This window comes from Rhinatrema bivittatum, chromosome 6, assembly GCF_901001135.1.
Source record: "Rhinatrema bivittatum chromosome 6, aRhiBiv1.1, whole genome shotgun sequence".
In the NCBI taxonomy this organism is placed as follows: domain Eukaryota; kingdom Metazoa; phylum Chordata; class Amphibia; order Gymnophiona; family Rhinatrematidae; genus Rhinatrema; species Rhinatrema bivittatum.
Genome location: NC_042620.1, coordinates 171,575,104 through 171,603,090, shown reverse-complemented (window position 1 = coordinate 171,603,090; position 27,987 = coordinate 171,575,104). Strand labels below are relative to the sequence as shown.

The window sequence follows — 27,987 nt, the reverse complement described above, 5'->3', positions numbered from 1 at the left end:
CACCATGGAACTTGGATATGCCTCTATATGCCTCAGAATTCGACCAACCAGAGGCCAAGGAGGAAACACATACAGCAGGATCCCTGACGGCCAAGGGAACACTAGAGCATCCAGGCCCACCGTACTGACCTCTCTTCTGCGACTGAGAAACCTCTCTGTCTTTGCATTGAACCATGTCGCCATGAGCCCCAGCTGGGGTATACTCCACCAGGCACAAATGAGGTTTTAAGCCTCGGGGGGCAACTCCCATTCCCTTGGGGCCAGTTGCTGCCTGCTGAGGAAGTCTTCCTGTACGTTTTCTTCCCCTACGACATACGAAGCCGCTATGCCCTTGAAATGGTGCTCTGCCCACACAAAAAAAACGCTGTGCCTCCAGAGCTACTACCCAACTATTTGTCCTGTCTTGACAGCTGGTGTACGCCACTGTTGTCACATTGTCCGAAAACATGCAAACCTGTATCCATGGTGACTACCACCCAAGGCTGGGGGGTTTCAGGTCCATTCCCTTCATCAAATTGTGCTGAGACAGCCACCAATAGAAAGTAGACCTGAATTATCACAGCAGGGCAATGGCAGATGATATTGTCCTGACAACGGGTCCCACCTGGACAACAGAGCATGCTGCAGAGGTCTCATGTGTACAAACGCCCATGGAAACAAATCTAACGTGGACACCATGGAACAGAGCACTTGAAAGTAATCCCAAGCCATTGGCAACGTAAGACGAAGCAGGCGTGTCACCTGTGCCTGCAACCTCCTCACTCAGTCTTCCGACAAGAACACCCTACCCTTCCTAGTATCGAATAGAGCCCCCAGATACTCCAAGGATTGGGTCAGAACCAGATGGCTCTTTGACATATTTATGACCCACAATCAACACAACTCCCCGAATGCCCCTGCTGTTCTATTTATGACAAAAAAAAAAAAAATGGAACAGCCCAGACTAAGTAAATCCAACTAACTTACTCTTTATTCAATCAATAAAATTTAAGTACAAAACAAATTTATAAATTTTAAAGACTATAGAAGAAATAAATAAATGTTAAGGTCTAAATGCTTCATTCAATACTGAAAAATGTAAATAAATCACAATTCTAAATTTTAAGAACTAAAACCTCCCCACACTTCTCTACATCCAGATCTGGTCACCCACACACTTCCATACATACACATGTACCATCATTCACACAAACACTCATTAAAAACCACTAAAAAAAATCATAGAGTCCTGTGAACAACTTCAAAAACCACTCCTGGACCAAACAAGTTACTTAGCTTATAATAATGTCCATTGGAAGGTCCAAAATGTTCCAAATGTAATATTCCAAGAACAAATATTTTTGCAAACACTAAACAATCTAATAAGTCACAATGTCAACGTCAAATGACCAGCTTCCAAATATTTTGTATGTCCGATGAAGGGATGAAAAGCGGTAAAACAACCCAATGCGGTGAATGGAATATATAGCTCATCCGATTTGAGGCATTGGCTTATTATAACAGTTAGAACTAAATCCACGGTGTAAAGGCGTAGAACAACCCACTTGTGCTTCCTTCTATCTGTGAGTCTGCATTACAGGAGCACAGAGCAGCCAAAATGTTCTCACCATGGAGCAAAAGACTCTTGTTACCTTCTATTGTTGAATTTGAATTCCAGGAGCGCAAGAGAACCAAGGTATAGCAAATGTTGCTTACCTGTAACAGGTGTTCTCACAGGACAGCAGGATGTTAATCCTCACATATGGGTGACATCACAAGATGGAGCCCAATCACGGAAAACTTCTGTCAAAGTTTCCAGAACTTTGACTGGCCCCTACTGGGCATGCCCAGCATGGCACTAACCCTGCAGCCAGCAGGGGTCCCCCTTCATTCTTATTTGAAAGCTACAGGCAGTGCCGAATAATAAAACAACAAAACGTTACAAACCCAACACCGCGGGGTGGCGGGCAGGTTTCGTGAGGACTAACATCCTACTGTCCTGTGAGAACACCTGCTACAGGTAAGCAACATTTGCTTTCTCACAGGACTAGCAGGATGGTAGTCCTCACATATGGGTGAGTACCGAGCTGAGGATATCCGAACATGCACCAAATGCACCTAAAGGCGTGCAACAGGCACAACAACTGGGGTGGAATTTGGTAGAGGGCATCTTGAACCCCACTGGGCAGGCGGAAGGGTATTGGTATGTCATGTTGTAAATAGGTTATGAAGGACAAACTGGCCGAAGATGGAATCTTGTCTTCCGGTGTGCTACTGAAGTCGCCATGGCCCTCACAGAGTGTGTTTTAACACAGTCTTGGAATGGAATGCCCGCTTGCTGGTAGCAGAAGGATATGCAGTCCGCCAACCAGGAGGAGAGAGTCTGCTTACCCACAGGCTTTCCTAACTTATTAGGGTGGAAACAAACAATTGAGTGCTTTCCCTGTGGGCGTCTGTATGGTCTAGGTAAAAAGCTAGAGCCCGTTTACAGTCAAGGGTATGAGGAGCCTGTTCTCCTGGGTTGGCATGGGGCCTGGGAAAAAAGGTAGGTAGTATGATGGATTGATTGAGATGAAAATCCGAAACTACCTTTGGTAAGAATTTTGGGTGAGTGCGGAGTATCACCCAGTCTTGCAGAAGTTTAGTGTAAAGCGGATAGGTAACTAGAGCCTGCAATTCACTAACTCTGCGAGCTGAAGTGATTGCCAATAGGAAAATCACTTTCCATGTGAGATATCGAAGTTCACAAGAGTGAAAAGGCTCGAATAGTGGTTTCATGAGCCGACCCAGAACCAGATTAAGGTCCCAAGAAGGGGCCGGAGGACGTAGTGGAGGCTTGATATGGAGCAAGCCCTTCAGAAAACGTGTAACAAGAGGTTGTACTGATATAGGGACATCCCCAACACCTTTATGGAAGGTGGCTACCGCACTGACATGCATTCTGATGGAAGAAGTTTTTAGACCTGACTCTGATAAGTGCCAGAGATAGTCTAAAAACTTGGTAACTGGACAGGTAAAGGGGTCAAGGATTCTGAGAAGAGCACCATGACTTAAACCTGTTCCATTTGTAAGAGTAAGCTTTTCTCATGGAAGGCTTCCGTGAAGCAATCAAGACACGGGAAACTGGCTCAGAAAGGTTAAGTGGTTGAAGGATTAACCTTTCAACATCCATGCCATCAGGGACAAGGCTTGAAGATTGGGATGGCGTAGGCTCCCGTCGTTCTGAGTGATCAGAAGCAGGTCCTTTCCCAAGGGAATGTGCCTGCGGATGGAGAGATCCAGAAGTATTGGAAACCACACTTGGCGCGGCCAGTGAGGTGCTATCAGGATCATGGTTCCCATGTCCTGACGTAACTTCATGAGAGTCTTCGAGAAAAGTGGAAGTGGAGGGAATGCGTAGAGCAGACCTGTTGCCCATGAGAGGGAGAATGCGTCTCTGGGTTGAGAGAGTTTGCTGTGAATGAGAGAACAGTAGTTCTCCACTTTTGAGGTCTATCCGAGGATATCCCCATTGTTGAAAGATGGCGTTCGCTACAGAGGGGTTGAGAGACCACTCATGCGGTTGAAAGATGCGATTCAGCTTGTCTGCCAACACATTGTCCACTCCCGGCAACCAGGTGGCTCTGAGGTACATCGAATGGGAGAGAGCTTCCTCCCAAAACTGCACAGCTTCCTGACACAGAAGGAAGGAGCCTGTGCCTCCCTGCTTGTTGATGTACCACATTATCAAATGGTTGTCCATCTAAATCAGGATGACTTGATTTGAGAGGTGAACCTGAAAAGCCCTGAGAGCATATCTGATTGCTCGAAGTTCCAGGAAATTTATTTGGTGTTTGGCTTCCTCTGGAGACCAAGGTCCTTGTGTCTGCAGATTGGCCATGTGGGCTCCCCAACCGAGCTTGGAAGCATCGGTGGTTAGAGTGATTTGAGGATTTGGAATCTGGACGGGCAATCCCTGGAGGAGATTGGTCTGATTTTTCCACCAGGCGAGAGACAGACAGAGTGAGTCTGTGACGTGGACAACGGTCGACAGAGGCTGAATAGCTTGAGTCCACTGAGACCTCAGAGTCCACTGGTGCGACATGGACTGAGGACGCCATGTGTCCCAGGAGGATGAGAAATTGGTGTGCAGTCGCGGAGTGCTGAGACTGCAGCTGGTGTGCAAGAGACATGAGAGTGAGAGCTCGATGTCGAGGTAGAAAAGCCTTTGCCTGCAAGGTGTCCAAGTCTGCCCCAATGAACGACAAGGTTTGAGATGGGACTAAAAAGGATTTGTCATAATTGAAGAGAAATCCTAATGAAATTAGAGTGCGTACAGTTAGATTGAGGGACGACAGAGCAGTTTGCTGAGTGGGAGCCCTGATTAACAAGTCGTCCAGATAGGGGTAGACGTGAACCCCTTGTGTCCTGAGGAAGGCTGCAACGATTACGAGGCATTTTGTAAAGACTCGTGGTGCAGACGTTAGGCCGAATGGAAGCACTTGGTATTGATAGTGCTTGGGGCCTACTAGGAACCTCAGGTACTTGCGATGAGCTGGACTTATCGCAATATGGGTGTATGCGTCCTGGAGGTCCAGAGAGCAGAGCCAGTCTCCTCTTTGTAGAAGAGGTAGAAGCGATACCAAGGTGACCAACTTGAACTTTTCTCGCTGGAGGTACTTGTTGAGGGCCCGTAGGTGCAGAATAGGACGGACGCCTTCCAATTTTTTGGGGATTAGGAAGTACCGGGAATAGAACCCTAGGCCTTGCTGAGAGTATGGTACAGGGTCTATTGCTCTTGACTGGAGAAGGGGGGAAACCTCTTGATCCAGAAGAATGGAGTGTTCAGATGTTCTCCACGTCTGTAGAGGTGGGGAGTCCGGTGGCAGGGCAAGAAAGTTCAGATGATAACCCTGAGCAATGATGGCCAATACCCATTGGTCAGATGTGATTGAATGCCACAAGTTGCGGAAGTGTACAATCGACTTCCCACTGGTATGTGTGACAGAGGAATCTGGCTGCTGCTCTCTAAGTGGAAGTCAAAAACCAGAAGCAGGTCCAGGTTGAGGAGCTGCCTAGGTTTCTGTTTACAGGCTTGATGAGACTGCGGTTTTTGATAAGGTCTCATGGCACGGGATCTGGTTGGTGGCGAGTAAGACTTCTTCGGGCGGAAGAAAGATTTCTTAGAGTCCTTTCTAAATGGCTGTTTTGAGGAGAAGTTGGAAGGCATCAAAGAGAGCTGTCTTAGGGTCTCATGATGATCCTTTAATTTTGCCATTGTCCGTTGAATCTGTTCACCAAACAGATTATCTCCGACACAAGATAGGTCGGATAACCGTTCTTGTACTTCTAGGCATAGGTCAGAAGACTTGAGCCAGGCCCACCGTCTCGCCGAAATAGCAGCTGCAGACACTCTAGTAGAAGTGTCAAACATGTCATAAGATGTTCTAATCTCATGCTTGCCTGTCTTACAACCTTTGTTTACTAGGGTTTGTAATTGTTCTTGAAATTGCTGAGGCAGGGAGTCTGAGAAATCCTGTATCTGCTTGAAAATGACCCTGTTATATTGGGTCATATAAAGCTGATAGGCGGCAATTCGGGAGATGAGCATGGCTCCTTGGAATACTCGGTGACCAATGTTATCTAGGAACTTCTGTTCCTTTCCAGGAGGAACAGATGAGTGAGGCTTTGACCTTTTCGCCCTCTTTTGTGCAGACTCTACCACAACCGAGTGGTGATCAAGCTGTGATTTTTGAAAACCTGGGGCTGACTGTACCAAATAGGTAGTGTACTGGAGCAATTGATCCAGGATGTTCCCAGTTCTTCTTGAGGAGATCGAGAAGGAGCTGATGAATGGGAATAGAGGTGATTACACCTTAGGGGCATCCAGGAATTGGAGCAACTCCATCATTTGGTACCTATCATCCTGTTCCGTCTGCAACTGAAAAGGAACCAATTCAGCCATTTCCATCACAAAATTTATAAATGAGAGGTCCTCCGGAGGAGAACGCTTTCTACTCTCAGTGGGTAAAGGTGGTGAAGTTAAGTCATCAGTGTCTGATGAGGTATCATAAGGATCAACACCCTTTCCTCTAGGACAGGGGTCAGGAACCTTTTTGGCTGAGAGAGCCATGAACGCCACATATTTTAAAATGTAATTCTGTGAGAGCCATACTAACTACAACCCCCCACCCTCATGACTCCAAGACCTACCAAATTCATTTACTACAACCCCCTACTCTCCTGACGCCCCCAAGACCTGCCAAATTAATTTACTACAACCCCCATCCTCCTAACCCCCCCCCCCCCCCCAAGATCTGCCAAAAGTCCCTGGTGATCCAGCGGGGGGTCCAGGGCTCGCTGACAAATCTTTAATAAAAAAGTAAAAATCTAACAAAACCCCCCACCCTCCTGACGCCCCCCAAGACCTCCAAAATTAATTTACTACAACCCCCACCCTCCTGATGACCCCCTAAGATATCCAAAATTAATTTACTATAACCCCCACCCTTCTGATGCCCCCCAAGACCTGCCAAAAGTCCCTGGTGGTCCAGCGGGGGTCCAGGAGCGATCCGGGAGTGCTCTCCTGGACTTGGGCTGTTGGCTGCCAGTAGTCAAAATGGCGCCGACGGCCCTTTGCCCTATGTCACTGGGGTCGACCAATGGCGGCGGTAGCCCCTGTGACATAGTAAGAGCAAAGGGCCGTCGACGCCATTTTGATTACTGGCAGCCGATGGCCCTTTGCCCTTACAATGTCACAAGGGCTACCGCCGACATTGGTCGACCTCAGTGACATAATGAGGGCAAAGGGCCTTCGGTGCCATTTTGACTACTGGCAGCCGACAGCCCAAGTCCAGGAGATCGCTCCCGGACCACTCCCGGACCCCCGCTGGACCACCAGGGACTTTTGGCAGGTCTTGGGGGGGTCAGGAGGGTGGGGGTTGTAGTAAATTAATTTTGGAGGTCTTGGGGGGCGCCAGGAGGGTGGGGGATTTTGTTAGATTTTTACTTTTTTATTAAAGATTTGTCTGCGAGCCAGATGCAGCCATCAAAAGAGCCATATATGGCTCCCGAGCCATAGGTTCCTGACCCCTGCTCTAGGAAGTAGAAAGGGACAGGGTGGTTGGATACCTGAAGGTCCTGGTCTAGGCTCTGAAGGAATCGGAGGAATTATCAGAGGCACTGACGATGGCATCGAAGGCACCGGTATAGGGATCGAGGGCATCGATGGATGGCTCGGTTCGCCGATGGTAGGCACCGATGGTTGGATCGGTGGCGAGAGACATATAGGCATCGATGGTTGAGGCATAACTCCAGATGGAGGAATGCAGAACGGTGTTTCTCCTCCTGATAATGCTGTCAGTGGGGAGGGTATCGGAGCCATCGGAGACCCGGGATCCATTAGTGGAAAAGCGGCCATAAGTGCTTCCATCCTGAATAGCAGCGGTGCCAGCGCTGCCAGAATCGGGTCGATGATCGGTTCTACAGTCGGTGCCAATGGAACCTGGAGATGTTGCATTGCCTTGTTGATGGCCTCCTGGACCATCCGGTCCAGTTCTTCTCGGAGACCTGGAGCAAGTAGCCCCGGCTCCGGAACAGAAGAAGGAGGCAGAGGCATAGCTGGAGGGACCACCGTTAAAGGCAGAGTCACGGCTCCCGATCCCCGATCGGGTGAGGGTCGCCTCGGAGACCCGGTCACAGGAATGGTCAGTGCCTTTCCTCGATGGGGCTTCTTTGACAGCGGCTCGGACGATGGCGAGGTCAATGATTTCGCTCACTCGATGATCCGAGTCTTACGGTGCCGATGGCGATGTTTCTCCCTTCGATCCCCTCGATCCTGAGGGGGAGTAGAGAGTGTCGAAGGCCGAGAAGACGTCGATGCCGGTCAGTCACCGGTCGGTGGTCGATGTGGCGCGAAGTCGACGGTGCCGGTTCTGACGACGTCGATGCAATGTATGGAGTCGGTGTTTGAGCACGGAAGAGAAGTTCCATCTTCTCCATTCTGGCCTTGCGACCCTTCGGTGTCATTAGGGCACATTTGGTGGTCAAGACATCATGCTTGTGTCCTATACACATTACACAGACTTTATGGGGGTCTGTGATAGACATGGTGCAGGTACAGTCTGGGCATCGACGAAACCCCGACACCATGGCCATGGAAAAAATTAAGCTGCGGTATGGTCGACGGTCAGTAGGCCGCGAAGGCTAAACTTAACGGTAATCGACGGGAAACGGGTAAAAACTTACTGGAGTACCGCGGACTTATAAAAGGTAGAAGAGGGACCCCTGTGGGCAATTTAACTTTTAGTAATTCCGTGAGGAAAATTCCTGTCAGGAATCTCTTCAGAGCTCCTTTACTGCGAGGCTACTGCTGCGAAGAAAAAAGAAGACTGAAGGGGGACCCCTGCTGGCTGCAGGGTTAGTGCCATGCTGGGCATGCCCAGGAGGGGCCAGTCAAAGTTCTGGAAACTTTGACAGAAATTTTCCGTGATTGGGCTCCATCCTGATGATGTAACCCATATGTGAGGACTACCATCCTGCTTGTCCTGTGAGAACAAGAGAAACAAAACAAAAACAGTCGATCAGCACTCGTCCATACCTGCTGTGAGACAGAGAACTACTGGGGATTGGCTCCAGCTTGCCTCCCTTATAGGGACAGTCACACCAAATAACATGGTGGGGTGTTCTCTGTCTACAGCTGCAGAGCAGGAAATCCTTATAGTGAAGACTGGTCTAGCAGGGGGATAAGGAAAAGGGTTTACTGTTTTTCAAGATGCACATAGTTCAGCAGCCTTTTCCAAATTCGTAAGAATAATTTTGTTTACCTAACATGTGGGCCGATTCAGTATGCTGCAGCACTTGGCTGAGCGCACCTTTAGCCCCCGTTTGGTCGTGCGTTTTCGACACGATATTTTTACCCCTTATACAGTAAGGGGTAATACCGTGTGGAAAACGCGTGGCCAACCCCCCCGAAACTAATAGTGCCTGCAACATGGAAATGCATGTTGATGGGCCTATTAGTTATTCCTGCGCGATACAGAAAGTAAAATGTGCAGCGAAGCCGCACATTTTACTTTCAGAAATTAATGCCTGCCCAAAGGCAGAAGTTAATTTCAGCTGGCACAGGGAAAGTGTACAGAAAAGCAGAAAAAACTGCTTTTCTATACACCCTCCGACTTAATATCATAGTGACTTAATATCAAAGTGATATCATAGTGATATTAAGTCGGAGGCCCCAAAGATTAAAAAAAAAAAAAAATTTGGCCCAGAAAACGGACGCTCAATTTTGCCGGCATCCGTTTTCCGAACCCGTGGCTGTCAGCGAGTTTGACAACAGACGCCAGTAAAATTAAGCGTCGGCTGTCAAACCCACTGACAACCGCCGCTTCTGCTAAAAAGGAGGTGCTAGGAACGCGCTAGTGTCCCTAGTGCCTTTTTATCGTGGGTCCTAATTTGAATACCTTGGCTTCTTGAATCGCGCGCAGGAGAGTGGCCTGGGCGCACGTCGGGAGAGCGGGTGCTCGCCGGCTTTCCCGCGAGGTTTTCTGTTACCGGCCCAATGGCAAATAGTTTTCCATCCCTGGCTAATCTATATCTAGAAAACTTGGGTGGCTGCTAAAAATTTTAGAAAAAGGGCAAAAATGTTTTTCCCATTTCACCATTTTTTTTTTATTGTTTTTTCTTATTTTGCTAGGTTTTTTTTTTCATTTTACTAAGGTTTTGTTGACTTATGAATTTTTCTTGCTATTTTTTGGTGTTCTCTACTTTTTTGATTTTGGGGGAAGAAGTCCCTATTTTGCTCCTTTTTAGACTTGTTTTCTTACTTAATTTTTTTTGTTTTTTCTTTCTTCCCTACTCCCTGCATTCTCTCTTCTGTGTAGGCAGGGCAATCCCCGACCACAGCTGAAATGGCTTCCTTCGAGACTGGGCCTGCCACAGTGCAGCTCTCAACAGTGGCTCCTTCTAGCCCAATGGCAGGTGGCACATGGCAATTTTAAGGCACCAGTCATAATGTTTTATGAATCTTGAGTGGGAATGGATTGAGCTCTAAATATAGTAATATAGTAATGATGGCAGAAAAAGACCAGTTGGTCCATCTAGCCTGCCCAGGAAGCTTTCCTAGGCAACTGCCACTCCATGCAGGCTACCCTCATGTTTCTCTTAAGGATCCTGTAATAAGGCGCACCTGTGTACTGGCATTATTCATTCTACTTCTACCCCACTTTATTTATTTAACGCTTTTATATACCAACATTTGTTTGTTTTTCTTTGATTCTATAGCAATCATACCAAATGCATCTGAAACTAACCTTTCCTTCTTGCTTTTCTTCTGGAGAGTGAGGTGGCCATATACTGTCTAAACAGTACATATCTGACGTCATAATATCAGAAGCAGCTTCAGAAGCAGAATGTACCAATGTCCAGCAATCACCAGAGTTTGCTCTTAATACTGGGGCATGTCCCTGCCATTCATCTGTATTTCTGCTAGATGATCTGAAACACCACAAAAAATTCAGTGGGTTAAAAATCTGAAGATTCTTTTAACATTAATATACATTTTTACAAAACAAGGAATGACTCTCTCATGCAATGACATACAAAGATCATTTTGAACCGCCTTGATTGACTCTGTCTACAAAAGCTTTTTAAAAATTTATATTCTGCCTTTCATGACATTTCAAAGTAGATTACATTCAGGTATTTGTAGGTATTTCCCTATTTCCAGAGAGCTTACAATCTAAGGCCAGATTCATTAAGGTTTTTCTTTCATTTTGTGTCTATGGGAAAAACCCTTAATGAATCAGGTACTAAGTTTGTATCTAAGGTGAAGTGACTTGCCCAAGGTCATAAGGAGTTTCAGGAGGATTTGAATCCTGGCTTCTTTGGTTTACAGCCTGCTGCTCTACCTACTAGTCTACTTCTTTATTCCAGGCAGTATATAAAAGCTTTTAAAATAAATTAAGAAATAGATGTTTCAGGATGGAATTAAGCTGTAGGTATAATAGTTCTCTTCCTAGCCAACTACCAAGGTTTTATGTTTGCATTTAATGAAATTAATTTATTTCACTTGACTCCAAAAGTCTCTAGGAGTCTCTGGTATTATCACAACAAGCAAGTCAGGATCTTTCCTGTGTTAGAACTATTTATTGTTCAAAATATAGCAAATATTTTCTTACAATAACATGAGATCATGATCATAAATCATGAGAAAAATATTTTGCAGAAAAGAGTTCATATAATCTTATAATAGAACTTATTTTAAATTAAATCTGCTATATCAATGGCCTTGTGATGCTATAATTACAAACCATTTGAAAGAACACTGTGAAGCCACAGCAGATACCCTGTCTGACCAAGATTACATAATTATATGCCCTAGTTTGCTGTACGATATTTCTCCATTCTTAAGATAACTAAAGCCAACATACACTATCACACAATGATTTGTTTTCTTCTTGCAGCTTTCCAAATACAAAGAACTACAATACTTTAGCTACATGGTTATCAGCAGATTCCCCCAATTTAACCTTCTACATTAAGCTGTGTTTCTCAGAACAATCAGGATGCAGTACCAGTGCTCAATTATCTCAGAATACATGACTGCTGCATAAAACTGGTATTAACTTTGAGGACAGTAAACATTCTTTGAACAGATATTCTATCAGCGCTCAACATATTTGTCAGATACCAAAACTTTAAGAAAATTTGAAATGACATGTTTCATTATCTGTGGTTGACACCATTTGACCAGCTCAGTCCGTAATTTCAGAATATGGCATTGCAAAGAGATAGGAAAGAAAGGAAAATTGGTCCTTACCTGCTAATTTTCGTTCCTGTAGTACCAAGGATCAGTCCAGACTCCTGGGTTTTGCCTCCCCTCCAGCAGATGGAGACAGAAAAGTTTTAATGGACTCTGTCTTATACCCCTGAGGTGCCACCCAGAGTCTGTCAGTATTACACTGTACCCAAGCAGAAAAGGTCAAACCATAACTTCCAGTGAAACCAAACTTCCCCCCCAAAGAGCAGAGGGAATGAAAACTTGTAACGTATTGAACGAAACCATGCCCATACTCTTACCCTGTAAAGGGGGGCATACAGTATAAGAACATTTGACAAATCTGAGAATATGAATAATAACCGGCCGAGCGGACTCTCCATTTCACCATGGGCGGGTCTCTGGACTGATCCGTGGTACTACAGGAACGAAAATGAGCAGGTAAGGACCAATTTTCCTTTCTCTGTACGTACCCGGATCAGTCCAGACTCCTGGGATGTACCAAAGCTTCCCTAACCAGGGTGGGACTGAGAGGTATAATGAGAGAGTCCCACTCGGAGCTCAGGGGTCCGGAAATCCAGGTGATAATGCCTGGCAAAAGTATGTGTAGATTTCCATGTAGCCACAACCTCAAATTTCCTGCTGTGACACCTGTTGACATTCCACCCACGAGGTTGCTTGCGACCGAGAAGAATGAGCCCGAAGACCCACCGGAATCGGACGGCCCTGAACAAGGTATACAGAAACAATAGCTTCCTTCAGCTAGTGCGGAATAGTGGCCCTTGAAGCTTTATGACCCCTTCTAGGACCACTCCACAGGACGAACAGATGGTCTGAGAGACGGAAACTGTTCGTAACCTCCAAGTAACGCAACAACACCTGTTTTACGTCCAACTTTCTTAAATCCCTAGACTCTGAAATAGAAGAATCCAGGGCCGCAAAGGAAGGGAGTTCCACCGACTGATTCAAATGAAAGGAGGACACCACTTTTGGTAGAAAGGAGGGAACATCCGCAAGAGGGGCTCCCTGCAAGATAAGGCCTGTAGCTCCGAAACACGCCGTGCTGATATGATAGCCGCAAGGAAAACGACCTTCAGCGTCAGATCTTTCAAGGTCGTCCACTTCAGTGGCTCAAAAGGTGCATTACAAAGGGCACAGAGAACAAGGTTGAGCTTCCACGAAGGACAGGGGTTCCGAATCGGAGGATGCAGATGTTCAACGCCATGCAGAAAATGAACCACGTCCGTATGATATGCTAGAGCGAGGCCCTATACCTTTCCCCGAAAACTACCAAGGGCTGCCACCTGAACTTGTAGGGAATTGAAGGCTAGATCTTTTACTAGACCTGCCTGCAGAAAGGCCAGAACATCCGGAATAGTAGCCCTGGATGGCTCCACTGCATGGTTCACGCACCAGTCCTCGAAAGTACCCCAAACTCTGACATAGGCTATGGAGGTAGAAGTTTTACGGGACTGCAAAAGCATAGTAATCACCTCCTCCGCGTAACCCTTATTTCTCAATCTCCGCCTTTCAAAAGCCATGCCACTAGACAAAAGCAATCTACCTCTGTGAAATAAACGGGACCTTGTTGCAGCAGACTCGGGGACGGATGAAATCTCAGCGGGCTGTCTACCGCCAGATTGAGAAGGTCCGCAAATCACGGGCGCCTCGGCCATTCTGGTGCGACGAGTATCACCTTGCCCGAATGAGCTTCGATGCGGCATAGAACCTTGTTGGCCAACGGTTATGGCGGAAAGACGTACAACAGAATGTCCTTTGGCCAGGGAAGCACCAGAGCGTCTACACCTTCCGCTCCTGGCTCTTCGACGACTGAAAAATCGAGGAGCTTTGGCATTGTGATACGTCGCCATCAGGTCCATCGCGGGCCTGGACCATCGGTTGCACAGGAGACAAAGTCTCATCTGAGAGTTCCCACTCTCCCGGATCCAACTGGTGGTGGCTGAGAAAATCGGCCTGCACATTGTCCACTCCGGCAATGTGAGAGGCTGCTATCCTGTACAGGTGCTGTTCCACCCAGCTGATTAAAAGTTGAGCCTCCGTCGCCACCAGATGACTCCGAGTTCCGCCCTGACGATTGATGTAAGCACCGTCGTTGCATTGTCGGAGAGAATCCGCACTGATCTCCCCTCTACTAAGGGAAGGAGGGCCTGTAGCGCCAACCGAACCACTCTGGTCTCCAACTGATTGATCGACCAAGAAGACTCCGACCTCATCCACTGACCTTGCACTGTTGTCCCTCGACAAACCGCTCCCCACCCGGAGAGGCTGGCATCAGTGGTTACCACTATCCAGGAGGGAATTTCCAAATCCACACCCCGTCATAAATTGTCTGGACACAGCCACCGAAGAAGACTGGACCGTGCCGAATCAGTCAGTGGGAGGAGAAGAAGAAACTGTTCGGAGAGCGGATTCCACCGGGAGAGCAAGGCTGACTGAAGAGGACGCATATGCGCAAAGGCCCAGGGTACCAGTTTGAGAGTGGAAGCCATCGAACCAAGGACCTACAAATAATTCCCTGGGACGAGGCATGGATCGCAAGGACTCCACCTAAGTGAGAAGCTTGGACAATCTTTCCTCGGTAAGGAAAACCTTTCCCAAGATCATGTCGAACTGAGCACCCAAAAACTCCAAGGACTGGGAGGGAACCAGGTGACTCTTGTCTGAGTTGACCACACAACCCAACGAGCTCAACATCTGTAGCACTCTCTGTACCGCTGCTCTACAAAGGTGTTCTGACTTCGCTCGAATCCAGGTAGGGATGTACCAAAATCCCCTCCTTTCACAGGGCCACTGCCACAACCACCATCACCTTGGTGAAGACTCTGGGCGCTGCTGCCAGACCGAACGGTAGCTTGCGAAATTGAAAATTATGCCCCAAGATCACAAACCGCAGATATTTCTGATAATCTGGGCATATAGGAATGTGCAAGTTAGCTTCTGTCAGATCTAGAGATGCTAGGAATTCCCCTTTGTGTAGAGATGCACCTTCTTGGGCACCATGAAGTAGACCGAGTATCGCTCTCGCCTGAGCTCTCCTGCAGGTACCGGAACTATGGCCCCTAGGTCCTGTAACCACCGCAGAGTGTCCTGTACCGTGCAGCGTTTTTGGTGAAACCATGTACCGCTCGTGGATCGGCCGAGCAAAATCTAACGCGTAACCATGTTCTACTATACTGAGGACCCACTGATCTGAGGTTAAGTTGGTCCACTCATCTAGAAAAAGGGATAACCTCCCCTCTATTCTTGGGACCGAAGAGTGGACCGGCCTCGCTTCATTGCGCTGACTTGGGACCCCCATGAGATTGTGGGGCTCCATCTCTGGCAGGCCAGCGCCCTCAAAAAGACTGATTCTAAGAAGATTGGAGGCCAGGACCCTGTCGAAAGGACGAACTGGCGGAACTTGAAGAGCAAAACTGACAATTTCCCCAAAATCTCGCCCATTGAGGAAAAGATCCTCTCGTCCTGGGTCTATCCTCCGGCAACCTATGGACTTTATTCTCCCCCAGAGATTTTATCATGTCCTCCAATTGTTGCCCGAAAAGCAGCTTACCCTTGAAGGGTAAGGAACTCAGTTGAGCCTTAGAGGAAACATCTGCAGCCCAGTGTCTAAGCCAGAGGAGCCTGCGGGCTGACACGGCCAAGACCATAGTCCTGCCAGAAGTCCGCAACAGATCATAAAATGCGTCAGCACTGTAAGCTACCCTGCCTCCAGGTGTCCTGCTTGCACCACCTCACTCGCAGAAAGGGATACTACAGCTTGCAAATCCTGAACCCAGAGGAGACTGGCTTGTAGCGCAAAACTGCTGCACATAGCTGCCCAGACTCCTAGGGCCGAAACCTCAAAAATCTTTTTAAGCTGCAACTCCAATTTGCGATCCTGCAAATCCTTCAGGGCAGTGGCTCCTGTTACCGGGATGGTGGTTTTTTTGGTCACTGCCGAGACTGTAGCGTCCACCTTAGGGACCTTAAGGAGGTCCAGCACTTCCTCTGGAAGCGGGTATAACTTGTCCATAGCCCGACTTTATCTTTAAACCAAGGTCTGGAGTGTCCCACTCCTTAAATAAAAGATACGTAACTGACATATGAAACGGAAAAGATCGAGTTGGACACCTGAGGCCCACCATCATCGGATCCATAGCCCCAAACCGGGAGTCCTCTGGAGGAACCTCAATGCCCAGCTCCTCCAGAATGGCCGGGATAAGTGGACCGAGTTCATCCCTTCTGAACAGGCGGACCACTTTGGGATCATCGCCCTCCACTAAAGGCACATCTACTGACTTGGCCGGCTGGAGCTGGTGATCCTGATCTGCATCCGGTCCCTCACCAGGGACTTGCGGAGGAGTCTCGCCTTCATCCACCCCATCCATATCTGAACTGTCCACCTGACAGGAAAAGGACCGGAGAGGGCATTTGGCCTTGGGGGTTTCTATGCCATTGTGTGATTTGGTATGCTTGTGGAGTGATGAAGCTCCTGTCCCAACCCCCAGCGACGGGACCTCACGGGGTACCTTAGTACCCTGCCTCTTTGCTGCTTTTTGTGCTTTGAAGGCTTTATGCAGCAGCAAAACAAAATTGGAGGAGAACGAAGAAGACTCATCCGAGTCCTTCCCCTGTTCTTCTTCTGAGGAAGAGATCTGCGCCTCCTGCAAGTTGCCCCCCCCCCCCCCGGGACAGCAGGACGTGGCGAAAGAGGTAGCAGAGCGCTCCCCTCCCCCAGGGCAGCCTTCTCCACCTCCCTGAACGTTCGCAGTAAGGCTTTAGTACCTGAGCTGAGAAGAAAATGGTCCTGAGGCTGCCGCAGCAATTTTGCCCTCCCAGGGTCCCTGCATGCTCTAGAGCTGCTGCGATGCGATTTCGCCAGGATCGGCTTCCCCGAAGAGTCTTCCCCTCCCAAGCACCCGGTACAAACTCCGGCCCGCAGGCCGCACCATGCGGCATTATCCCCAAATTAAATTAGGATCGACATCCAAAAAAAGAACCAGCACAACCAAGACAAACCCCCAGGAGCTCGTAGGAACGGAAAAGGACGGCGAAAATGGCGTCAGAAGGAAGGAGGCCATTTTGTCCTGTGTTCAGATCTTCAGAGGGTGAGTGAACCAGGCTCCCTGGTATCACCCTCAGCCGCGGGCAGTTACAGGGCTCCCAACCCTCTGCTCCAGAGCCTCTGTTACCAGGAGGGATGGTCCCACCAGGACCTAACAACCCCCTGGGAGGCTTAGAGATATCTTCTCTCTTTTTTTTTCTTTTTTTTTTAAGATTCCCTAAGGAACGAATCCCAACAAAATTAAAAACCTAACACTAAACCCAGAATAAGTTTTGCACCTCCACCATCTGCTGGAGACAGAGAAATACTGACAGACTCTAGGTGGCACCTCAGGGGTATAGGACGGAGTCCGTTAAAACTTCTCTGCTCCATCTGCTGGAGGGGAGGCAAAACCCAGGAGTCTGGACTGATCCGGGTACATACAGGGAAAGAAATATACCATGGGCGCCTTAGCTTTACCTCCCCTCCCCTCTCCAATCCAATTGGAAGTCAGAAGGAGTGAAGAACACAAGGAGGCAGACCAGTGGACTACAGGGGCAAGCATAAGTCGCCTGGTTGTCTATCAACCCTAAGCGAACAACTCACTGCCGAAACCAGCAGGGAGTAACCCACTGAGATGGAGCCCTCAGTCCTCTTGAAACAGCAGAAACTGAGAGCGATTGCCCCAGGGGGCCCAGCAATGGACAACGTTGCATGACACAGGACTCCTCTGTCCGCAAAAAAGTGATCCTGAAAAAAAAAAGGGGAGGGGGCGGGGGACAGCTTGCATGCTGCTGCAAGCAAAGTGCAGTGCCTCTGTTGCGGGGTACTCTGTTCCAAACTCCCTCAGCCATAAACATGGCAAAATGGTGAAAGGCACGATCGCCCAGCTGATGGACTACAAACTCTCCTCACAGAGGAGGCTTCTGCAGGAAATCCTTAAGAAAGACACCCACAGAGTCTAGCAGATTCCAAAGTGACTCCCAAACAGGGGAAAACCTGGAGGGTCACTGGGAAACAACACCGGATAGGCTCCCTCATGGATAGATCTGCTGGTCTTAAGAGTGTCCAAGGGAGAGTGTTATTCTTGACTATACCCGGTGCTGGTGCTAGTCAGAGCACTGCCATCCCTTGTACGAGAACGGAAAACAAGGGACACCCCTTGAAGGGGTGCATAGTTGAGCAAACAGAGGAGAACCTGAAAGGGTTGCCCTGAAACCCAGTTGAATCTCCCCTTCCAAAGGGGAGAGGGAAGCAGCGGGATCGGGGCCTCCTGATCCTGAAAGACCTAGCAACCCCCCAAAGGAGTGTTAAGGCACAATCACTAATCGCTGAAGCGCCGACGCAACCAACCCAGCACAGGCAGCCAGCCTCGGATACGGGAGGTAGCCACTGCAATACCCAGAGGGGCCCCAGCTGAAGATGGTCCAACGTCCACCAATGCTGCTCGTTGGCCTTAGCATCCAAGGAAATGCGCTGATTCAGAAGCTCGGAGCTCCAGATCAGAGAAAAAACATCAGGGACAGAGCCCCAGGGACTGTTCCACAAGAACATGGTAGAGGGTGAAAGACATATTCCTCTGCTGAGAAAGGAGAGGACGCTGGAGCCACTCTCACGATGTCCACCCACCTGAGGATCCAACCAGGAGTGCAGTCTGAGGCCAGTCCTGCGGCTGCGGAACACCACCTGTTGTGACTGCCCGGAGGGAAAAATTCACACACACACACCCTAACACCCAGGGGACAGAAGGCAACTGGAAGATTTCCACTGTGAAAGCAAGCTATTTATTTATTTATTTTTAACTTTTATATACCAACATTCCTGTACAGAATACAAATCACACCGGTTTACAATGAAAAACATAACATCGCATGAGAGAGTTACATAGAACAAATAACAGTGCATGAACTTTGAATAGATAACATCGCAAAAGAGCGTAACATTGAATAAAGGGAGACGTTGAATAAACAAGGGAGCAACAAGTTAATAGGTAGGATGTAGGCTTGAACTAATCTGTAACGCTATGTGATATTACTCCATAAATGGTTAATAAATACTTAGTCCAAGCTTGATAAGAATACTTAATAGACTTGGTAAACATGGTTAACCAAGTTGATGTGCTGGAAGATAAAAAAAATCATTCCAGCAGAAAGGAAAACTTCCCAAGAGTTGGCCAGGGATCATAAAAGGAGTGCGTATCTAAAGGCGATCTGAAACAGGGGTCCTGGTCTGAGGTCCCGCACTAAGGGAACGTGGAGTACAATGGGGCGTTACCCTCCTAGATGAGGGTTCGATTGAGATTAGACGCTAGGTAGGAGACAGAGAAGTAAGACACTAGGTAAGAATAATTGAAAGAAGACCCTAGGTAGGAGCATAGATGGACACGAAGTAAAGGAATGCTAGAATGAATTGGTCAGGCAAACGATAAAGCATGAGCTGGTGTCCTCAGTCTGGAAACGCTGCTCTAAAAAGCCACGTTTTGAGTTGGGTTTTTTTGAAAGATATCGGGCAAGGGTCTTGTCGGAGATCCGATGGGAGGGCGTTCCACTGAGGCGGACCTGCTGTATGTAGGGCTCGTTTCCTTAGGGATGTTTTTGCTGGAGGGCCATATAAATTTCCTAGATATGCTTTTCTGATCGGTTTGACGGAGGTGTGAGGACGGAGATGGATTGTAAAGCTCAATAGGGGAAAGATTGTGTAAAGTTTTATGAATTATGATAAGAACTTTGTAAAGGATTCTGAATTTGATGGCTGCATCTGGATCGCAGACAAATCTTTAATAAAAAAGTAAAAATCTAATAAAACCCCCCACCCTCCTGACGCCCCCCAAGACCTCCAAAATTAATTTATTACAAACCCCCCAAACCTGCCAAAAGTCCGTGGTGATCCAGGAGCGGTCCGGGAGCGATCTCCTGGACTTGGGCTGTCGGCTGCCAGTAGTCAAAATGGCACCGATGGCCCTTTGCCCTCACTGTGTCACTGGGGTCGACCAATGGCGGTAGCCCCTGTGACATAGTAAGGCCAAAGGGCTGTCGGCTGCCAGTAATCAAAATGGCGTCGACGGCCCTTTGCCCTTACTATGTCACAGGGGCTACCGCTGCCATTGGTCGACTCCAGTGACATAGTGAGGGCAAAGGGCCATTGGCGCCATTTTGACTACTGGCAGCCGACAGCCCAAGTCCAGGAGATCGCTCCCGGACCGCTCCTGGACCCCCGCTGGACCACCAGGGACTTTTGGCAGGTCTTGGGGGGGTCAGGAGGGTGGGGGGGTTGTAGTAAATTAATTTTGGAGGTCTTGGGGGGTGGCAGGAGGGTGGGGGGTTTTGTTAGATTTTTACTTTTTTATTAAAGTTTTGTCTGCAAGCCCTGGACCCCCGCTGGACCACCAGGGACTTTTGGCAGGTCTTGGGGGGGGGGGTCAGGAGGGGGGGGATTGTAGTAAATTAATTTTGGAGGTCTTGGGGGGCATCAGGAGGGTGGGGGGTTTTGTTAGATTTTTACTTTTTTATTAAAGTTTTGTCTGCGAGCCCTGGACCACCAGGGACTTTTGGCAAGTCAGGAGGGTGGGGGGTTGTAGTAAATTAATTTGGCGGGTCTTGGGGGGCGTCAGGAGAGTAGGGGGTTGTGGTAAATTAATTTGGTAGGTCTTGTATGGCTCTCACGGAATTACATTTTAAAATATGTGGCGTTCATGGCTCTCTCAGCCAAAAATGTTCCCGACCCCTGTTGTAGAGGATGGGTGTTATGTGATCTCTTTTATTTGAGTTCATCAGAATCCTGGCAGCAGAGTTCTGTAACATCTATAAGGGCTTGATGGTGTTTCCAGGAAGGCCGAGGAGCAGAGAGTTACAGTAGTCGATTTTAGAGAGAATGATTGATTGCAGTACCAAACGTAAGTCATGAAAATGAAGGAGGGGTTTCAGCTTTTTTAGGACTTGCAGTTTGAAGAAGCATTCCTTAGTGGTGTTATTTACAAATTTTTTGAGGTTCAGCTGGTTGTCCAGGAGCACGCCGAGATCTCTCACATAAGGCGAGTGATTGAGATTGGTGGAAGGAGCGTTAAGGAGAGAGTTGTTGTCATCCTGAGAGATAATGAGGATTTCGGTCTTGTTAGTGTTGAGGACTAGGTTGAGACTGGAGAGGAGCATGTTGATTTCCTGGAGGCAACAATTCCAGAAGCTTAGGGTTTTTTGTAGAGATTCAGTGATAGGAATGAGAATTTGAACATCATCTGCATAAGATAATGTTTGATCTTTAGCTAGGCAGACTCGTGCAGTGGTAACCCATCCATGGACGATGGCACACCCATGATCCTGAGTACCATGCTTGCAGGAGAAATCTCAAGCCCCAGCAAGGACCGAGAACCAAGTGCCTGAATCGGTGGCTATATGCTGCCCCATGACCAAGCACAGACTGGGTAATGACATCTCTCCAGTCAATGCTCCTCAGCACTATGCGGTATGGACTGGTGTAGAGGCTGAGATCATTCTGAAAGATGGCACAGCCAGCGACTGAGGCCCTTGAAACAGATGCCTTATCTGCCCCAACTGCACAAGCTGCATGTCAACGCCACAATAACTCCAGCAGAGTGGAGAGGACAGTGTGACGATGGCGTCCCCAGCAACCACTGGCGCTCTGGGTAAGCATGGTGGAGGGTGGCGGTCTAAGTTGTCGCCCCCTTCATTACCTGAGAATGCTCCGGGAGGCGGGCCATTGAAACTGCGGCAAAACTGGTTCAACTGTGAGTCTCACAGGGAACGACTGCACCGAAGTCCTTGGTGAGCACAGGTGCTTATGGACGTAATAGGTGTTATCCCAGGACAGCAGGATGTAGTCCTCACATATGGGTGACGTCACTGATGGAGCCCTATTGCAGGAAAACTTCTATCAAAGTTTCTAGAAACATTTGACTGGCACTTTGAGGGCACTGAGCATGCCCAGCATGCCATGATATTCTCTGCCACAGGGGTCTCACTCTAGTCTCGAATGTAGCAATAAGCTTTAGCAAAAAATAAAATAATAAAAGGTATGAGACCCAACTCCACGAGGTGGCGGGTCGGTTTCGTGAGGACTACATCCTGCTGTCCTGGGATAACACCTATTACAAGGTAAGCAATTTTGCTTTATCCCAGGACAAGCAGGATGCTAGTCCTCACATATGGGTGAATAGCAAGCTAGAGGCTGAGTCATTTTGTTGTGAAGCAACAGTGATGTATTGCTGTTGAAAATGAATCAGCCGAAGATTACAGCAGGTTGGATGTAGAAGGAATTGGGATTAAACTGGAAACAAGTTCTTTAAGACAGATTGTCCATAGGCTGAATCTTGTCATCCTTCTTTGTCCAAACAGTAATGAGCTGCAAAGGTATGAAGAGAACTCCATGTTGCTGCTTTACATATGTCAAGGATTGGCACTGAACGATAGTGTACTACTGAAGTTGACACTGCTCTTACTGAATGTGCTTTTACTCGCCCTTGGAGAGGATGGCCTGTTTTTTTCATAGCAAAACTGGATGCAATCTGCTAGCCAATTGGATAGAGTATGTTTACCCACTGCTTTACCCGGTTTGTTTGGATCATAGGAAACAAAAAGCTGATTGGATTTCCTGTGGACTGCAGTGCGGTTTCAGTCCAAAGTATGTAAGGCCCGTTCTCCTTGGTGAGAATGAGGCCTTGGAAAGAATGAGGGTAAAACTATGGATTGGTTCAAGTGGAATTCCGTAACTACCCTGGGGAGGAATTTTGGATGTGTACAGAGAACCACTCTGTCATGTAGGAACTTTGTATAAGGTGAGTACGTGACAAGTGCTTGTAACTCACTAACTCTTCTAGCTGATGTAATGGCTATGAGGAAGATAGTTTTCCATGTGAGAAATTTAAGATCACAGGAAGCTATGGGTTCGAAAGGAGAACGCATTAGTCTTGTTAAAACCAGATTCAGGTCCCATTCTGTGACTGGAGGCCGAATTGGTGGTCTAATTTGAGTTAAACCTCTCATAAACCTACTGACAAGAGGTGCATCTCCCATCTTGTTATGATAAGCTGAGATTGCACTTAAATGTACTCTTACCGATGAAGTCTGGAGACCAGAGTCTGAAAGATGGTATAAGTAGTCCAGTAGAGAAGTAGTGGGGCAGGTGAAAGGATCAATATTGCTTTGTCTGCACTAAATCTTTTCCATTTCGAAGAATAATTCTTTTGTGTGGATGGTTTACGTGAAGCTATAAGCACTTGAGATACATGGGTTGAAAGACTGAGTGGTTGTAAAATCAAGCTTTCAACATCCATGCTGTCAGGGATAGGGATTGAAGGTTGGGATGGTGCAACCTGCCCTGATCCTGAGTTATGAGAGTGGGAGCTACTCCCAGACGAATTGGATCCCTGACTGAGAGGTCTAGAAGTGTGGGAAACCATACTTGTCAAGGCCAATACAGGGCTATGAGTATCATGGACCACTTGTCCAGTTGTAGCTTCACTAGAGTTTTGGTGATGAATGGTATCAGAGGATACGCGTATAGAAGGCCTGAGTTCCAAGGGCGAGCAAAGGCGTCCTTGGCTGGCTGGTTTTTCTGTTTGTGTAGAGAACAGAATTTTTCCACTTTGTGATTCAGATGTTACGCAAAGAGGTCTATTGTCGGTTGTCCCCAAATCTGAAATATCCTGGTCGCTACTGAGTGATCCAAGGACCATTCGTGTGGTTGAAATTGACGACTGAGTCGATCCGCCACCACATTGTGAATGCCTGCCAGATAAGTGGCCCAGAGGAACATTGAGTGGTTCAGGGCCCAGCCCCAAATCTGTGCAGCTTCTTGGCAAAGGAGATATGAGTCCGTACCTCCCTGTTTGTTGATATACCACATGGCTACTGTGTTGTCTTTTTGGATCAGAACAGTCTTGTGGGAAAGGCAGTCCTTGAACGCATGCAGAGCATAACATATAGCTCGAAGTTCCAGAAAATTGATTTGAAAGGTTGCTTCGAGTGTCGTCCAAGTACCCTGGGCTTTGAGAGTGTCTATGTGTGCTCCCCAACCCAAGGTGGATGCATCTGTAGTTAATGTTATCTGTGGAACTGGTTGTTGGAAGGGTAGGCCCTTGCGCAAATTGTCCTTGTTCACCCACCAAAGTAGAGAGGAACGTAGTTGGTGGGTTACTTGAATTGGATAATGCAGTGGTTGAATGGCTTGAATCCATTGTGATCTTAGAGTCCATTGGGTAACTCTCATGGCGAGCCTTGCCATAGGAGTGACATGAACTGTGGAGGCCATGTGGCCTAGTAAGGTTAGAAACTGATGAGCTGTTGCTTGTGTCTTTGAGTGAATTGATTTTGCCAATAAGGCCAGCGTTTCTGCTCGATCTTCGGGTAGAAAGGCCTTTGAGAGCATGGTGTTCAATTCTGCTCCTATAAATTGAAGTAGGTGTGACGGTGTGAGATGGGACTTTTGATAATTGATGAGAAAGCCCATGGAATGAAGTAGAGCAATTGTTCTGTTGAGGGAAGCTATTGCTCCTTGTTGAGAGTGACTTCTGATGAGCCTGTCGTCTAGATACGGAAAAACATGGACACTTTCCTTGCGTAAGTGTGCTGCTATTACTGCCAGACATTTGGTGAATACTCTGGGAGCAGAGGCAAGTCCGAATGGCAGTACCCTGTATTGGAAATGTTGATGGCCCACCATGAAGCGCAGATACTTGCGATCAGGAGGAAAAATTGGGATGTGAGCGTAAGCGTCTTGTATATCCAGAGAACAAAGCCAATCCAATCTCCTGCTTGAAGAAGTGGGAGCATGGTTCCTAGAGAGACCATTCTGAACTTTTCTTTTTTCAGAAATGTTTTGAGATTTCTGAGATCTAAGATGGGACGTATTCCTCCGGTTTTCTTTGGAATGAGGAAATAAACAGGAATAGAATCCTCTGCCTCTCTGAGACCGGGGTACTGGCTCTACAGCCCTGGTTTTCAGAAGGGTGGATAATTCTACTTGTAACTGAAGGATATGGTTTTCGCTTAGATGTAGCTGTGTGGGCGGAAAATCTTTGGGAAGTGAGAGGAAATTTAGTTGGTTTCCTCGATATATTATGGAGAGGACCCATTGGTCGTTTGTTAACGTTAGCCAATTGTTGTAGAATTGAGATATCCGGCCTCCCACTGGGAGGTGTGGGTGGGGATTTGAGAGAAGGCTGAGTTCTCTGGATAAAATTTAAAAAGCCAGTGGTAGTACTTGTTTGTGGAGCAGGCTGAGGCCTAGACTGTCTCTGCTGTCGTGGCTGCGGTCTGTGTTGTGTCCTGGCAGGGCGAGGTCGAGAAGAAGGAAGGTAATATCTCCGCTGCCTGTAAAAAGGTCTTGTGGCATCCCTCCTTTGAGGCCTATGCCGACTGTGCGAAGGGGGATCCTGCGGGAGGGAAGACAACTGTCTGAGTGTTTCTGTATGCTCTTTTAACAGACACACAGCATCTTGGACTTTAGAGCCGAAGAGGTTGTCCCCCTGACAGGGAAGATCCACCAACTTGTCTTGCACCTCGGGTCTCAGATCTGAGGCCTTGAGCCATACCCATCTTCTGGCACTGATGCCAGATGCAGCCACTCTTGAAGCAGTCTTGAATCCGTCATAGGCTGCCCGGACGTCATGCTTTCCGGCTTCCATAGCCTTATGAATGATGGCTTGGGCAGCTTCTTGGTATTCAGTAGGAAGAGATGGGACAAATTCTTGAATTTGTTTCCATAGGTTCCTCTGATACTGTGTCATGTATAGGTGATAGGCAGAAATCCTGGAGTTCAACATAGCTCCTTGGAAGACTTTTCGTCCCAGGGAATCGAGAAACCTATGTTCTTTTCCCGGGGGGTTAGAGGAATGTGTTTGTGTTCTTTTTGAGCGCTTTTTGTGCCAATTCCACAACTACAGAGTGGTGGGGAAGTTGTGGCTTCTGATATCCAGGCGTGGATTGTACAAGGTAAGTACTATCCATGCGCTTATTTACTGCTAGGACAGAGCAGGGATGTTCCCAGAGATGGTGTTGCAGTTGCAAAAGAACATCATGTGTAGGAATTGCAACAATTTGCTTTGGAGGGTTGACAAACTGGAGTACCTCCAAAGTCTGCTGTCTATTGTCCTGCTCTGCTTGCAATTTAAAGGGGAAGGAGTCCGCCATCTCCTGTACAAATGTTGTAAAAGTGAAATCCTCTGGAGGAGATTGTTTTCTGACATGTTGGGGTGATGGGTCAGGCATAAAGGCTTCTGAGGATGGTGTCAGACCAAGTGTCATACTCCTGAGTTTGTTGATGAGGTGTTGTAGTCCTAGGAGGAGGAGGAAGACCAGAAGGTCCTGGTAAAGGTTCCTCGAAAGGATTGTCTTCTGGATCGTCTTCTCTGGGATCAGATGGCAAGGAGGCTAATAACTCCTGGTATCATTTGGTAAGGATACTATGTAGTGCTGCTTCTGTAGATCCTAAGGGCTCAGGAAGGTATGGCACTGTTGGCGGATGTTTCGGCATCGAAGATTTTAGTGTGGTCGATGCCTTCTTGTTAGATACCGATTTTCTTTGCTGTGTTGTATCGTCGTGGCCATAGTGTAGATGGATATCGGCTGTGGAACCGATGAAGCCATCGACATCGATGTTGGTAAAAAAGAGAACATCGATGTGGGAATAGTCATCAATGACATCGGCGGAATCGACGTCGCTGGCATCGGGGTTTTCCCTGGCATCTGTGATGTCACTGGCATCGAAAGTGTCATCGGTATCGGTACTACCGGCATCGGTGACATGAGTGGTATAGGAGACGTCACCGGCATCGGCGCATTCGCCGGCATCGGCGTGGTCGCCGGAATCTGATTCTTCAAGGCTTCCATCACTGCTTCTCTGATGATGGCAGATAAGTCTTGTGAACTAGGTGGGAGGATCGCACCAATGGAGGAGTCGATAGCGGTGATTGTGAAGGTGGTACCGGAGTAGGTGCGGACGGTAGCGGTAGATCCATATCTTTATGCCGCTTTGCGCTCGGTTCCCCCGGGGGGGAAAGCAACGGTGACGCCGAGGCTCGATGATGTCGATGTTTATGTTTAGGCTGCGGATCGGCGACTGACCTTGCCAATGACATCGACGGGGTTGACGATGCCGCATCTCCGGATCCTTCCAGTCGATGTTTTTTGAGGAGGAGTTTCTTTGTAACTCCTGTTGGAGATGATTTGGTTGAGGTGGAAGGCGATGGAAGGAGTTGAAGTTGGAAAAGATGTGCCGAAGTTTCCTACCCTTCGGGGTCATCTCCTGACATTGTTGGCATGATGAAATATCATGCTTCTCACCCAAACAGACTACACATTCTAGATGTGGGTCTGTGACTGACATGGTCAGATTACAAATCGGGCATTTTGAAACCTGAAGCCATGTCAGTATCGACAGGCGTCGATGAAAAATTTTGTGAGAAAAAAATCTCGTTTTTATAACGCAAAAATGCTATCAATTTGTCACCGTCCGGTGACAAAAGGGAGAGTGAGATCCCAAATGCGGAAAATATGTGAAAAATAATTGACTTTTCAGTCAGAATTGTGAGTAAACTCACAGGGCTCCTATCTCCACGATGCTTACAGCAGCGCGGAAAAATGAAGACTAGAGTGAGACCCCTGTGACAGAGAATATCATGGCATGCTGGGCATGCTCAGTGCTCTCACAGTGCCAGTCAAAAGTTTCTAGAAACTTTGACAGACGTTTTCCCGCAATAGGGCTCCGTCAGTGACGTCACCCATATGTGAGGACTAGCATCCTACTTGTCCTGGGATAAAGAAGAGACTGAGGGACTCTGCCTAGGAGGCAGGGTGATGACTAAGGCTGCACATGCTCAGTAGGGCATGTTGAAAGCTCTAGATTTTTTGAGATTGAAGTTCCGTGCCGGGCTCCATCTGATGTCACCCATGTGTGAGGACTACCATCCTGCTTGTCCTAGGAGAACATGATTTACGGTAAGCAAACCTGTTTTTCTGTTGATAAGCAGACTGAATTAGCCATTACAAGTAGGGAGTTCCAAGCTGAGGGTTGCAGCAAAGCATTTACTTGCTAAGCAACCCGGCCACCACCATGGAGGATGGACTACATTGAGAACAGATTTTGCAAAACTGCATGTCCAAATAGGGAAAAAAGTTCCTGACTAGTTGTGAATGATGACTCATGGAGACAGATACCAGTCCTATTTCCAAATGAGCTGGAAGAAAAAGAAGTGAGA

At 47.8% G+C, this 27,987-nt stretch overlaps 1 protein-coding gene across 4 annotated transcripts in view; it reads right to left on the bottom strand.

The window, feature by feature from the left end:
• The window catches only part of KANSL1L (KAT8 regulatory NSL complex subunit 1 like), a 268,720-nt gene that overhangs the window by 20,899 nt on the left and 219,834 nt on the right, over positions 1 to 27,987 (bottom strand). For all 4 annotated transcript variants that reach the window (XM_029606147.1, XM_029606146.1, XM_029606144.1 and 1 more), the window contains one exon: positions 10,269 to 10,452. In XM_029606147.1, coding sequence (XP_029462007.1) covers positions 10,269 to 10,452 — 184 coding nt within the window. The remainder of the gene's footprint in view (positions 1 to 10,268; positions 10,453 to 27,987) is intronic.